This window comes from Uloborus diversus, chromosome 2, assembly GCF_026930045.1.
Source record: "Uloborus diversus isolate 005 chromosome 2, Udiv.v.3.1, whole genome shotgun sequence".
NCBI classification, from domain to species: Eukaryota; Metazoa; Arthropoda; class Arachnida; order Araneae; family Uloboridae; genus Uloborus; species Uloborus diversus.
Window position 1 is genome coordinate 26,918,501 of NC_072732.1, and position 12,537 is coordinate 26,931,037.

General features: G+C 34.8%; 1 protein-coding gene across 1 annotated transcript in view; it reads left to right on the forward strand.

The window, feature by feature from the left end:
• Window positions 1-12,537, forward strand: part of LOC129235135 (phospholipid-transporting ATPase ID-like) — a 59,435-nt gene that overhangs the window by 13,832 nt on the left and 33,066 nt on the right. Inside the window, exons 6-8 of the mRNA XM_054868826.1 lie at window positions 482-564; window positions 4,619-4,866; window positions 7,913-8,127. Coding sequence (XP_054724801.1) covers window positions 482-564; window positions 4,619-4,866; window positions 7,913-8,127 — 546 coding nt within the window. The remainder of the gene's footprint in view (window positions 1-481; window positions 565-4,618; window positions 4,867-7,912; window positions 8,128-12,537) is intronic.

Genomic DNA, 12,537 nt, shown 5'->3' on the forward strand with positions numbered 1-12,537 from the left:
TACACACGTATTTACTTCCAAATACGAAAACAACACAGCGAAATGCCTCGCAATAAACAGAGCAAATACGCTCTCAGTTCGAAATCTCAATCGAAACTCGACTTTTTATCACGCGGGACGCCTTTATAAACATCGAAAGAAATCTCTCAAATATTCCAAACGCTTCTGGAAAATAGTAGACCGTTATCAAATTTTATCAATGAACAAAAAAGAAATAAAGGGGTCGTATACTTTAGCCGAATGTTAAGGGGTTGTATATTCATTACGGGAAACTATTTACAGGTTACGTTACTACAATAATTACTATTTACAGGATTTGTAACAATATTTATTATTTAATAGATTTTTTTATGTTCCCTTGTTGATGAAAACTAATTATTTTTTGAAATTAGAGACCTTTTGGTCATGGTTTCTTTGACAGATAATAATAATAATAGTAATCATCAAAGATTTAATGTTCGTTTTTCATTCTTACTTTTAGGGAAACAAACCTTAAGTGCCGACAAGCTTTGCCAGAGACAGCAGAGATGGGAGAAGATAATGCACTTATTGGAAAGTTTGCTGGTGAGTAAAATAGAGATGCTTGGACCTTAGACTAATAATAAGAGTAGACCGAGCTTCCCCAGACTTGCTGATGAAAAAATTGGTTCATGGATACATCATGTGACTGGTTGAAGGCTCGGCGAAAACTTTGGCGGCATGGTTGCCAACTGGCAGGATTATCTATAGTTTGGCACTCGGCATGTCTTTTAAGACGTAATGTGTTTTTATTATAATTTTTTTCCCAGTTGCAGAGATGATGGAACTGTTTTTCTTTTAGTTATCCATTATTTTGACATTAGTAATTAGTTTTTGATCGCAGTTTTCAGTAACTTTAATTTCATTCGGAACTACTACATCAGCGTTGCCGATTTTTTTTGGGCGCTTGCATCTTTAATTGCTTAGAGAGTTATTAAAATTGAATAAAGAAAATGCACAATACTATCTAAACGAAAAACTCACTATATTAAGAAAATATTTATAACTTAGAATAACAAATTTACAAATCAGACTCCATAAAAGATCATTCTTCCGTGTTTCATCAATTCTATTTATTTTATTTCTCGCTCGCGTTGATCGTCTGCTACGATCAACGCCCGCTGTTGCTAGGATATCCACTAGTCACATGGTTTGGTTTATGAGCAGCAAAAGGGTTGCCATAGCTCGGTCTACTCTTATTATTAGTCTATGGCTTGGACAGTATGAAATCCTAATACAATCGTCCCTCCCTACTTCGCGCTTGGACTTTCGCGGCTTCACTACATCGCGGTTTTGTCTGTTTTTTTTTTTTTTTTTTACAAATATAGTAATTAGCTTTTTTATGCGCTCGTGTAAACTGTTTCCTACATAAGAATAACAAAGAATGTCTTTTAAGTAAGGTATGCTCCTCTGAGGGCTGTAGCTGTACTAGTTGAGGGAGTGGAGGTATAAAATCGTCGAAGAAAGATTTGGGAAACGCTATCTTATTTTAATCGTTACACACTAATTGAAAAGTATAAATCACTGTATTATTACATCTGTAATTGTAAATGATGTTCAAGAATGTAACTAGATTTTTAAGTTGTATATGTAATACCTTAAATGAGGATAATTGTAGAGGAAGAACGGGAGCACATACGGTCACTAACTGGCAATTAATTCATCGAACAAGTTGAGCTATTTTCATAGATTAGTAGTAGTGTGTACGAACTGTGTGTGTGTGTGTGTGTAGTTTCCCAATAGGTTAACAATGTGATACCTATTACGTCTAATATATCTCATTTTCTCATATTTTGTGCAATTTTTTCAAGTAATGCAAATGTAATGGTGGCTACGTTTCATGTCTAGGGAGCTCTGCCTATGATAAAAAACCTGTTTAAATTGTCTTAAGTAAGTTTCATGCACTCCAATTAGAAAAATATACGATTTATCAATACAGAATCCTACTTCGCGGAAATTCAGTTATTGCGGTAAAGTCTGGAACGAATTAACCGCGATAAACGAGGGTTGACTGTATATCCTTTTGACAAAATTAAGATGATTATCAAACCTCCAGCTTTAAACAATTTCATTTCGAGAAACTTTGCATCTTTCATATTTTATAGAGTTCAATAGAACCTCAGTAATCAAGACTAAAGAGGATCCAGGTTGTCTGAAATAATGAAAGTACGGATTAAGCAAAATAACTTATAAATTGAACCAAGGTACATAAACTACTGCACGCAGTAGAAATTGTATTTTGAATTCGTGGGAATTAAATGCAAAAAAACTGCATAGAGAATAATTACAAAAATACAAATCACGGCCTACAAAACTACATTGCTCAAACGCGCCTTTTAAGGAAATCTTGTGGTGCTATGAAGTAAAAATATGGAGTTTTACACATTTTAGAGGTTTATTTTTTCCAGTCCAGAATTGCAATATTTCTTTTTAAACACTTTTTTATTTTGCACTAGCGGTACCCGCACGGCTTTGTCCGTAGTAGAAAATTAAAAAGGTTATTTGGTCCCCCTGTATATTTACAAGTAATGGATCATCAATTTCTCGCCAATTTGCTATCTTAATTTGCTCGCCCATGTTACGGTTCCACGTTATGATAATTTGGAAGCTTACTCGTCCACTTTATAATAATTTGCTCGGTAAAATGTTCTTAAAATTGGAATAGAAAAATAACAAATCGAATGTTCGAAAAATCGCTTCGAGGTGCACAACCCCATGCTACAGACTAGTTCTTTGCCAACTTTCATAAAAATTGGCCGAACGGTCTAGGCGTTATGAGCGTCATAGAGATCCAGACAGAGAGAGATCCCGAAATCCAGACAGAGAGACTTTCAGCTTTATTATTAGTAAATATCACACTTCTCACGTAGTGAAAGTGCAAGTGGCAGAATAACTTAGGATAACTGAACGTTTTTAATAGTTTTTGACCCTAGAACTACAAACCGGAATAGATATCTACCACAGGTAAACTCAGAACTTTATTCAAATCGTATTTTCACCAACTAAACCTTGATAAAAAATTAATTTGCTCTTCACCATTCTCTTCGGCATAAAAAAACAAAAAACTTTATGTACTTTTGTGTCAGATTTCAGCTTTCAAAACAATTTAACGAGAAAAACACTTTTCGGGTAAATATTCACCGCGATTTGTAGTTTACAGTTAAAAAATGGGTTTGCAGTTCTAGGGTTTATGATTATTATTTCTTAACTTAAAAAAAAAGTCTGGATATGTTTCGGAGAGTGTTGAAATGTTAATGGGAGTCGATACCCCCTATACCGTCAATGTTAATTTGCACAGGTTCATGTACCTTTTTCTGAAAATCTATTAAAGATACAATTATGAAATTTTTTCTGTTCCTTAAGAGTAAACTCTTTTCCCTATACTGAAGTAAAATTTTACAGAAAGAAAGTTTAGTTTTTTTTTTTTAATTCTAATGTGTAAGTCACTGTATTTTTTTCAAAAAAAAAAAAAAATGCCATTTTGCAACACCACATCAGCTCTATAAAAAATATTTTTTGATTATGAAAAACAATTTACTTCAGTATATGCAATTAGATGTATGGAATAGGTCGTAAAAATTTCAAAGCCTAACACAATTTCTTTCTTAGTTTCTGAGAAAAAGGAACATTTAGTTTTAAAAATACCATTTCGAGATATTGCAATTTAAAGGGGAAAATCATACCTTATCAAAACAGGTTTACATTTTTTGAAGCTTATTTTAACTTCTAATACGAGCACGTTCAAGAAGTTTGTATCGTTAAAAAGGTATTGAAATAGGGTTTCAAAATATATAAAAATCGAATTTTTGAAAGTATTTAGGTTACTGACTCCCCTTAAGTCATTTTAAACATAAAATATCCCAAACTGGAGCAGATCAGTTAAGATTCGTGATTAAGGGGGTCCGGGACACATTTTGAAAATTTTTTTATTATGTACTTTAGAGTTTTGAAATTTTTTGAACTGATTCATCATTTATTTAATAAGCAAAATCATAACATAAATATGAAAAAAAAAATTTTTTTTTATTTAAATTTAATTAGTTTTTTTCAAAAAAATGGGGTTGCTTTAAATTGCTATAACTCAAAATATTGTTGGTCAATTTTCAATTTTTTTTCAAAAAAGTATGCACAAATATCTAAGCTTTAATTTTTATTCGGCGATTTTAAAAATATTGATTCAATAAAAAATATTTGAAGAAAAATTCGAAGATACTTTTTTAAAAAAAAAATCATAATTTTTGCAGTAAACGTTTTTTTCAAATTCGCCGAATAAAAATTAAAGTAAATTGCCTGAAAAAGATATGCTCCAAGTTTCATTACTTTATCTCTATCGGTTCCTGACTTATAAGAGTTTGAATGCAAGAAATCGGGAAAAATTGCATCATGGAGAAAAACGCGTTTAAAGTTTTAAAGTTATGTGCACATTCGTTAGATGCATGCAACAAAAATAACTAATTTTCGTTCTATTTAAGGTAGAAACAAGATTCAAACGTCCTCTTAAGCAGAAAAAAACGAAGCAATTTTTCAAATTATAAAAAAAAAATGCAATATTTGAGGATTTTTGTGTCCCGGACCCCCTTAATATCATGTGCATTTCTAGGTGATATTGTATGCGAACCGCCCAACAACAACTTGGCCAGATTCGAGGGTACGTTGCGCTGGGAGGGCGAGACGTACAGCCTGGACAACGACAAGGTTCTGTATCGGGGCTGCGTGCTGCGCAACACTCGCTGGTGCTACGGCATCGTCCTCTTCGCCGGAAAGGACACCAAGCTGATGCAGAACAGTGGAAAGACCATCTTCAAACGCACAAGCCTTGACCGGCTACTCAACATCATCATCATCGGAGTGAGTACCCCCTTGAACGAATTTATTCTTGGGCTTGTTTGCTTCTGCGCAGGAAAAATATGATGCAAGAGAGATGAGTTAATAGTTGAGGATTCACATCTCTACATAGTATAAAATGAAGTCTCCAAAAAGCGTCTGTGTGGTTGAACTCGCAAAACTCGAAGTACCCGGCTGATTTCGATGAAATTTTCAGTTTGTTCTTTTAAGTCTTGAAAAGGTTTGCAGACCAGTTCGAAAAAAATTCGATGAATAGTTCTTTTTGTGTTCCAATTTAGGCCCAATTTTCTCAAATTCCCGATTATGGGAAGAAAAATTACTTGCATATATTAATATTATATATCGCTGGAAAGAGTAGAACTTTCCACGTTCTACACAATTTGTTTCAATGATCTAACTTAATTAAGGTGGGAGTTATTTGCATTTTTAACTCGAATTTGTTTAGGCTTAGCTGAAATTTAGGCAGTACTTTCTTCATTAAATGTATCAATAAAAAGTAAAGGGATTGTCCCACAGTTTTTTTTCACAAAACTGAAAAGAGCGACTTTTTTTACTCCAGATCTAACTCGACCTATGGTCGAAAGTTTAACCCTCTATCTCCATTAGAAAAAAAGTTACAAGCGAATCAAATGAAGTTCAAAAATCTATTCTCTATTCAAGTTTTTAACCATTTTATTTTCCGTTTCCACGGTAACGCTTTTTGAATCCATTGTTTATTTCCATCTTTCTCATTTTCAATTCTTAAATTTATTTTACTTTGTGTTCCCATGGTTACGCTTTTTAAATCCATCTTTCTCATTTAAATTTCTTAAGAGTTTTTTAATATCCGTCATCATTGTTTGGAGGGGAAATTTTGCATGATGGTTTTTTTTTCCTTTTATTTAAGCCTGATTGTTGAATATACGTCACTTGACACAATTTTTATTTTCAAAGTAGACCGGGCAAAGCCGGGCAACGCAGCTAGTTAACATTAAATGGATCAAAATCAATCCGTATGATGCAAGATTAGTGCTTATTGATGTACGAGGTGGTTGGAAAAATAGGGGTATGGGACATGAAAAAGTCATAAAAAGATTCTAAAATCATAAAAAAAGTAATACACGTTGTATTAATATTCGATCTCCCCGTATATTGGGCATAATAGAAACACTTTACTGTTTTTTTTTTCAACTTAAGTGTGAAACACTTAAACTGTCCTTTAACATTTTAAAAAATGAACTGGGTTGGTTTCTATTTTAGAGCAGGAATTGTAGATGGAGGGAGCTGGGAGCAAGTCCAATCATTGGCTCAGCAAAAGCTTGGGCAACGATCTCAACTCACGGGACTTGACAACGACGAATGGTTGGCACATTTTGCATGAAACTATCGGAAGGAATCTGATTTCTTCCAATGCTTCGCTTTAAAATCCATCACGTGACTTGGTGTCTTTGTTTCACGAATGAAAGTCTTCCCTCCCTCCATTTCATCTCTTCTCAACGGTTTCGATACGAACCCCCCCGATTTCTGGCTCGTCTTTTCTAAGTGCTTGTCTCACGCATTCACGTGCATTTAGGATAAAGAAGCATATTTGTAATAGTATACCTTGATTTTGTTATAAAATTCGATATACTTTATTGCATTACTTGTGTTTATATGTTCTTTGTATGATTATGCATTTATTTTCGTTATTACTCCTGTTTGACCATCGATTACATGGAAAGGCTAATTTCCGGTTCATAGGCGGAAATGGACGTATCTATTAGTTTATAGGGATGTTAGTTAGTTTGTTTCAGATGTGCACCTTTGCTTATCTATTATTTAGCCTTAGTTTTGTAAAAATGAAAATTTGCTCACAGCAGCATATTTTAAATCTGAAGTATATTCGATCTATATTCTCGCGGCAAAAATTGATTTATTTATTCACAACAAAGTTTTGATCTTACCATTTTGCTTTTACATTCCTCAACGAAATGAAAATATTTTATTTACTTTTTGGTGTTTCCATGGTAACTATTTTTGTTTCCCCTTATTTTATTTTTGAAAATGCAATGAATGAATAAGACACTAGTGACATTATAAAATGCGTGCATCAAAATCCCATCGTTATTTTCCCTTCTCCCCTGCTAGATTAATTCAGATGGAATCATCTTTCTTTGGCAGATTGCCAAATTACATACAATCTGTGGTCAACCAGTATCTTATGTTATAAACTGGCCCTAAACTAAGTTCTTTTCTGAGTGGTGGGAGCTAGTCAGGCTATTGTTATAGCCTCTACTCCCACCTACCCAATCAGGGATTTTCAAATAGACAGGGTGAAATACATGAAATACACCGCCAGCTCGGTCATTCCATCCGAAGGCTGCAGTTTCGTGCTTATTAGCATTCATCAGTCCGTCTTATTAGCACTCTCTGGCTTATTAGCACAACCCGGAATCCGGGCTGATGAGTGCTAATAAGCACGAAACTTCAGTTCTTGGATGGAATGACTGAGCCGACAGTGTATTTCATGTATTTCTGCCTTAGTCTTGGCTATAGGGCGGTAACTTACAGAAAGTAGGGTGAAATACAGTTGGCTCTCTGTTTAACGGCTTTCAAGGGACCACAAAAATCGTCTTTAAGTAAAAAGCGTCCTTAAATAGAATGCTTTTAACACTGTAGTGGATCGCCTGGGACCGTTAAAAGCCGTTGTTAAATAGAGAGTCGTTAAATAGAGCGTCGTTAAATAGAGAGCAAACTGTATGTTTCTGTTTGTAATTTCTTTTATTTTATCTGTAAAATGCATTTTTGTGAAAAATATTACCCGGATTGAAATAAAATGTTTCTGTTTGTAATTTCTTTTATTTTATCTGTAAAATGCATTTTTGTGAAAAATATTACTCAGATTGAAATAAAATGTTTCTGTTTGTAATTTCTTTTATTTTATCTGTAAAATGCATTTTTGTGAAAAATATTACCCAGATTGAAATAAAATGTTTCTGTTTGTAATTTCTTTTATTTTATCTGTAAAATGCATTTTTGTAAAAAAATATTACCCAGATTGAAATAAAATGAATTGAACGTCTCTCCACAGATCGTGTTCTTCCTGGTGAGCCTGTGCCTCTTCTGCACGGTGGCGTGCGGAGTGTGGGAGGGTGTGACGGGCCGCCTCTTCCGCCTCTACCTGCCCTGGGACCCCCTGGCCCCCAAGGGCTCGGACACCGCCGGCGCCACAGTCACCGCCCTCCTCGTCTTCTTCTCCTACGGCATCGTCATGAACACCGTCGTCCCCATCTCCCTCTACGTCAGGTGAACACGCACACCCTTCTGTTGACATTTATTATGAGTGCCCTGTCGTCATTATCGCTGTCTTAATTAGAAGCAGACGGTGATGATGGTTTTGATAGACGGAACTGATGATTGTTTCATCAGAGACGAAAACATTAGAGTGAAAAATGATGATGTCTTTGACACCATTAAAGGTGTTTATGCAATTGAATTTGTTTAGGAGACCGGAATGTAATTGCTATTTTTCCAAAACCCTAATTTTATTCCCCCTCCCCCCTTATTAACCCCTTCAGTCGGAATTACGAAATATTGGACCAAAAATGTTGATATTTGGTACACAGTATACTATGGTAAAGGGTATTTTATAGGCAAAATTTTGAGTTTGTAGGAGAAAAATTAAGAGTTATGGCACGTCCAGTATTCTGGACTTATATTTTTGAAATCAATATTTCATATACAAAAACGAAAAAATAGCGAACAAACTTCATTATAAAATGTTCTACAAACAATTATAAAACATAATATAAGCGTTTGAAACGATTAATTAAAGATTATATATTTTTTAAAAAATCAGGAAAAAAACCTCGCTTATCAGATGAAAATCCAAATCCAACTAATGAAATCAATTATTAAATGATTAGCAGCTGTTTAAAGTGTATGTTCCGTATACCGGACACCAGGTCTGAAGGGGTTAACTCTTATTTTCAAGCAATGATGGACATACCCTCGTTATCAACCAATTTTACCATCCGGTGAGCAAATTTTTAATCCCCGACTGATAAAAAATCAGTAATTTTTGGCTAAAGTGTCTGAAGATTGCATTTTGAATCTCAGCCGTTTTTGTTCCAAGTTTTTTTCCACATAGACCGGAACAAAGGGATACCACATGGTGCAATGTCAGGCATGTTTATTCGAATGGACTGCTAAAAGAAAAACCGTGGTTCTGAAGCTATGGTGCAAGACTGCACTGCTCAAAATGAAACCCAGAAAAAACTAATGAGCTGCAGTTTGTCTCACAAGACATTGCCCCACCTATTTTCCTTTTATTCTGATCGCTATGTGACAGTACCAACTTGACAGGAACATAATTAAACAACCCAAAGTGACATATGTCCCGTTAGTTTGGGGGATTAAATGGGGCATATTTTCTATTAAATCCCTCCCCCCTCCTAGAAATGTTTTCTATAAAAAAAATTGATGTTGATAGTGCAAGGGTTTTGAAGCAAAGGAAACAATTTTTAAAAACAATCCAGTCCCAGTCTTTATGAATTCATCCACTAGTAATGAAAAAATATATTTTGATTTATCATTAAACATGATAGTTTTTATTTCACTAACCATTAATTTCATTTAATAATTGTTTAATTCTTTTTCAAGCTTTTGCAATTTCCATTGTTGAGGACCATAACAATTTTTTATATGAAAGGCGGGTTGATTTCTCGTTTCGTGATAGCATCAATGTTTAGCGAAAAATGTATTTCTTTTTCTTCATCCAAAAGAAAACTAGTATGTTGTGGCCATCACGAAACTTTCTTCTATATTTTTTTTTTCTGATCCCTCCCCATGCTTGACGAGGAAGCAATATTCCCAACAAAAACAAAATTACACATGCAAAAACTTGACGACTATCCCAATGTCTGAATTATTGCAAAAGCAAAGCAAAGAGCGAAAATTGAAAGTTATTTTAAAAGCCTTGCTTGAATTAATTACAAATATTTTATTTGTTAACAAACATAAGATGGCAACAGTTAAAAATTTTAAATCATTGAGATAATATTTCCGATCATTTCCATACAATTAAAATCACGAGAAATACGCAGACGACAATCTATTACGATTTATCTTTCTTATTGTTGCATTAATAAAAATATTTTTATTCGCAAAAAAAAAAAAAATCAACACCTCTTGGAGCGATCGGCGTCAAAATTGAACCAAAGCCTGTTTACATATGGATTCACATATATTCCAAATTTCAACCAGAACGTAGCATTACTTCTTGAGATAGGGCACTCAAAATGGAAAAAAAGAACGGGTGATTGCGCTACCCCCTTTTTAGCTGTTGACACAAGAATAAAATCAGTTCTTATACCCACTAAGGGCTACTTGCCGATAATTTTTTCTTTCATTCCGTTCATTATTTCTTGAGATACAGCAGTCACAATTGACGACAAAAAACGTTCTATAGCTCAACCCCCGTTTGAGTTATTGACACCAAAATTGAATCAGCACCTGTTCCTGTTAATACCAACATATGGACCAAATTTTGTTTGATTCCGCCAGTTACTTCCTGAGGAATAGCAAGCACGCGTAACTCGAAAAACGTCCCATTGCTCCACCCCCCCCTTGGAGGAATTCGCGCCAAAAACTAATGGGCACAAGTTCACATAGGGGCACATATGTGTACTAAATTTCGTTCGATTTCATGCGGTAGTTTTTGTTGTAGAGCGGCCACAAAAAACTGGTCACACACAGACGTGACACACATACACACACACACATACACACACACATACAGACAGACATTTTCCAAAAATGGTCAAAATGGACTTAGCACACCTCAAAACGTTCGAATCCGTCGAAATTCGAAAATTTGCACGAATCCAATACTTTCTTCTATATATTAGATATAGAAGAAAGTAAAAAAGGATAAGCTGCTTGAAAATATAGTGCACAGATTTTATTAATACAAATTTGGTTACACATTCAAAAATGGCAGATATATTACATTCCTTAATTGTAAGGCATTAAAAATCATTTTAATATGAATTGAAAAGTATTTTAAAGACAGTCTCTTGAGTGAAACTAAAGTTGATTGGGGTAAAAAATGTCGCACTTTTTGATATTTCTTAGCTACAACTGATCGTTGTTTATTACTGAGCAAGATAAACGACTTAATGTCTGAACATTTTCTTGAAGTATCACTGAAGTTGATTTTGAAATATTGAATGAATACTATAAACACAAGAAGGTAGCAGTAAAACCAATGTTTCATATAGTATTTTCGCTTTCTTTTAATGTTTCTATGAGAATGAAATCAAATTCTTTTTCAACAGGTTAAGACAGCACCTGCATTATACTGCCGTGTTAAGTACAAAAATCGTATCTGCACTTTTTATCAAAATTGATTACAGCCACCAGCGGCTTATTTTTCACATATTTTACCTAAATACAATGTTTTAGGGTCATTTTGTCAATGGGGGATACTTAAAAAAACTGAAAAAGTTTCATGTGAATCAAATACATGAAGGCGCATAACTTTAAAGAGCCTTTTCTCATTTTGAACTCAGCTGCAGATACGATTTTTGCACTTACCCAGGTTGTCGGTATACTGCAGTGCTATCTCATTCAGATACTGCAGTTTCCTATTTGTTATGAACTGATCATTCTGGAATAAACAATAACCGATCTGGAAGCAGGTGCAAACTCTCGCTGGCGGGCTAAATTTACTTTCGTTACCAGTATAGGCACTCTCAGACTTCAATGAAATGACATCTGCCTCCTGATCGGTTATTGTCAATCCCAGACTGATGAGTACAAAGGACGAAACTGCAGTCTATGGCGGTCTCGGGTTCGATCCTAACCGTTCGAAGATCCATCGTCTTGATTAATGGTGAATGGAGGACGTCAAATATGCTCGTGGTCACTAAGTTCTCCAAGTGAAACGATACCTCTGGTGGTGCTCAACCGGGGATTGCTCGATTTCTGGTCTGGATCAAAAATTCAGAGCTGGCTTCAGAGTCCCATCCAACTGGTTAAACCTCAAATAATGGTAGGTATGGGGGACCCCTGGAGTGAAAAGTCTACGGATGGTGTTAAACTGTGAGCTTTTAAAAGTGCTCAGCTTATTAACTTTTAGTGGAAGCTCAACCAGGACGTATGATACTTCTTGAAAAAACATTTATCTTGTGCAACATCAAGAAGAGCCAAAGTTAAAAGTAACTTGTTTATTATGGCTATGATATATACAATGACATGTTAAACGAAATATTGAGAATACGCTCTTTACAATATTAAGTAGCTCATTATACTTTAAATGACTTCTGAAGCTAACACTCTAAGTCAAAGTATGAAACGTTAAACATATTGAGCTATGATATTCATGTCAAGAGCAGAAAGACGAAGCTATCGGCAAAAATGGACAGACTCAACTAAGCTGCCGAAAAAGACAACCAAGTCTGACTTGGGTAGAAATCGAAAGGGAAGACGATGAGGCAAAGTGCCGGGAGCTTAAATGCTACCGGCAATTTGCATATTCTGCTGACGCGATCTTGTTGCAAGAAGGAAAGAACGAATGAGAAAAAGCTAATGCAAATTAAGGTTGCCAACACTTTTGGAAAATAATTTACCTCCTTTCGTAACAGATGGCATAACTGGGATATCGGTGCATTGCATGTAGTTACGTTACGTCAGATTATCAAAATGTTCGAATTA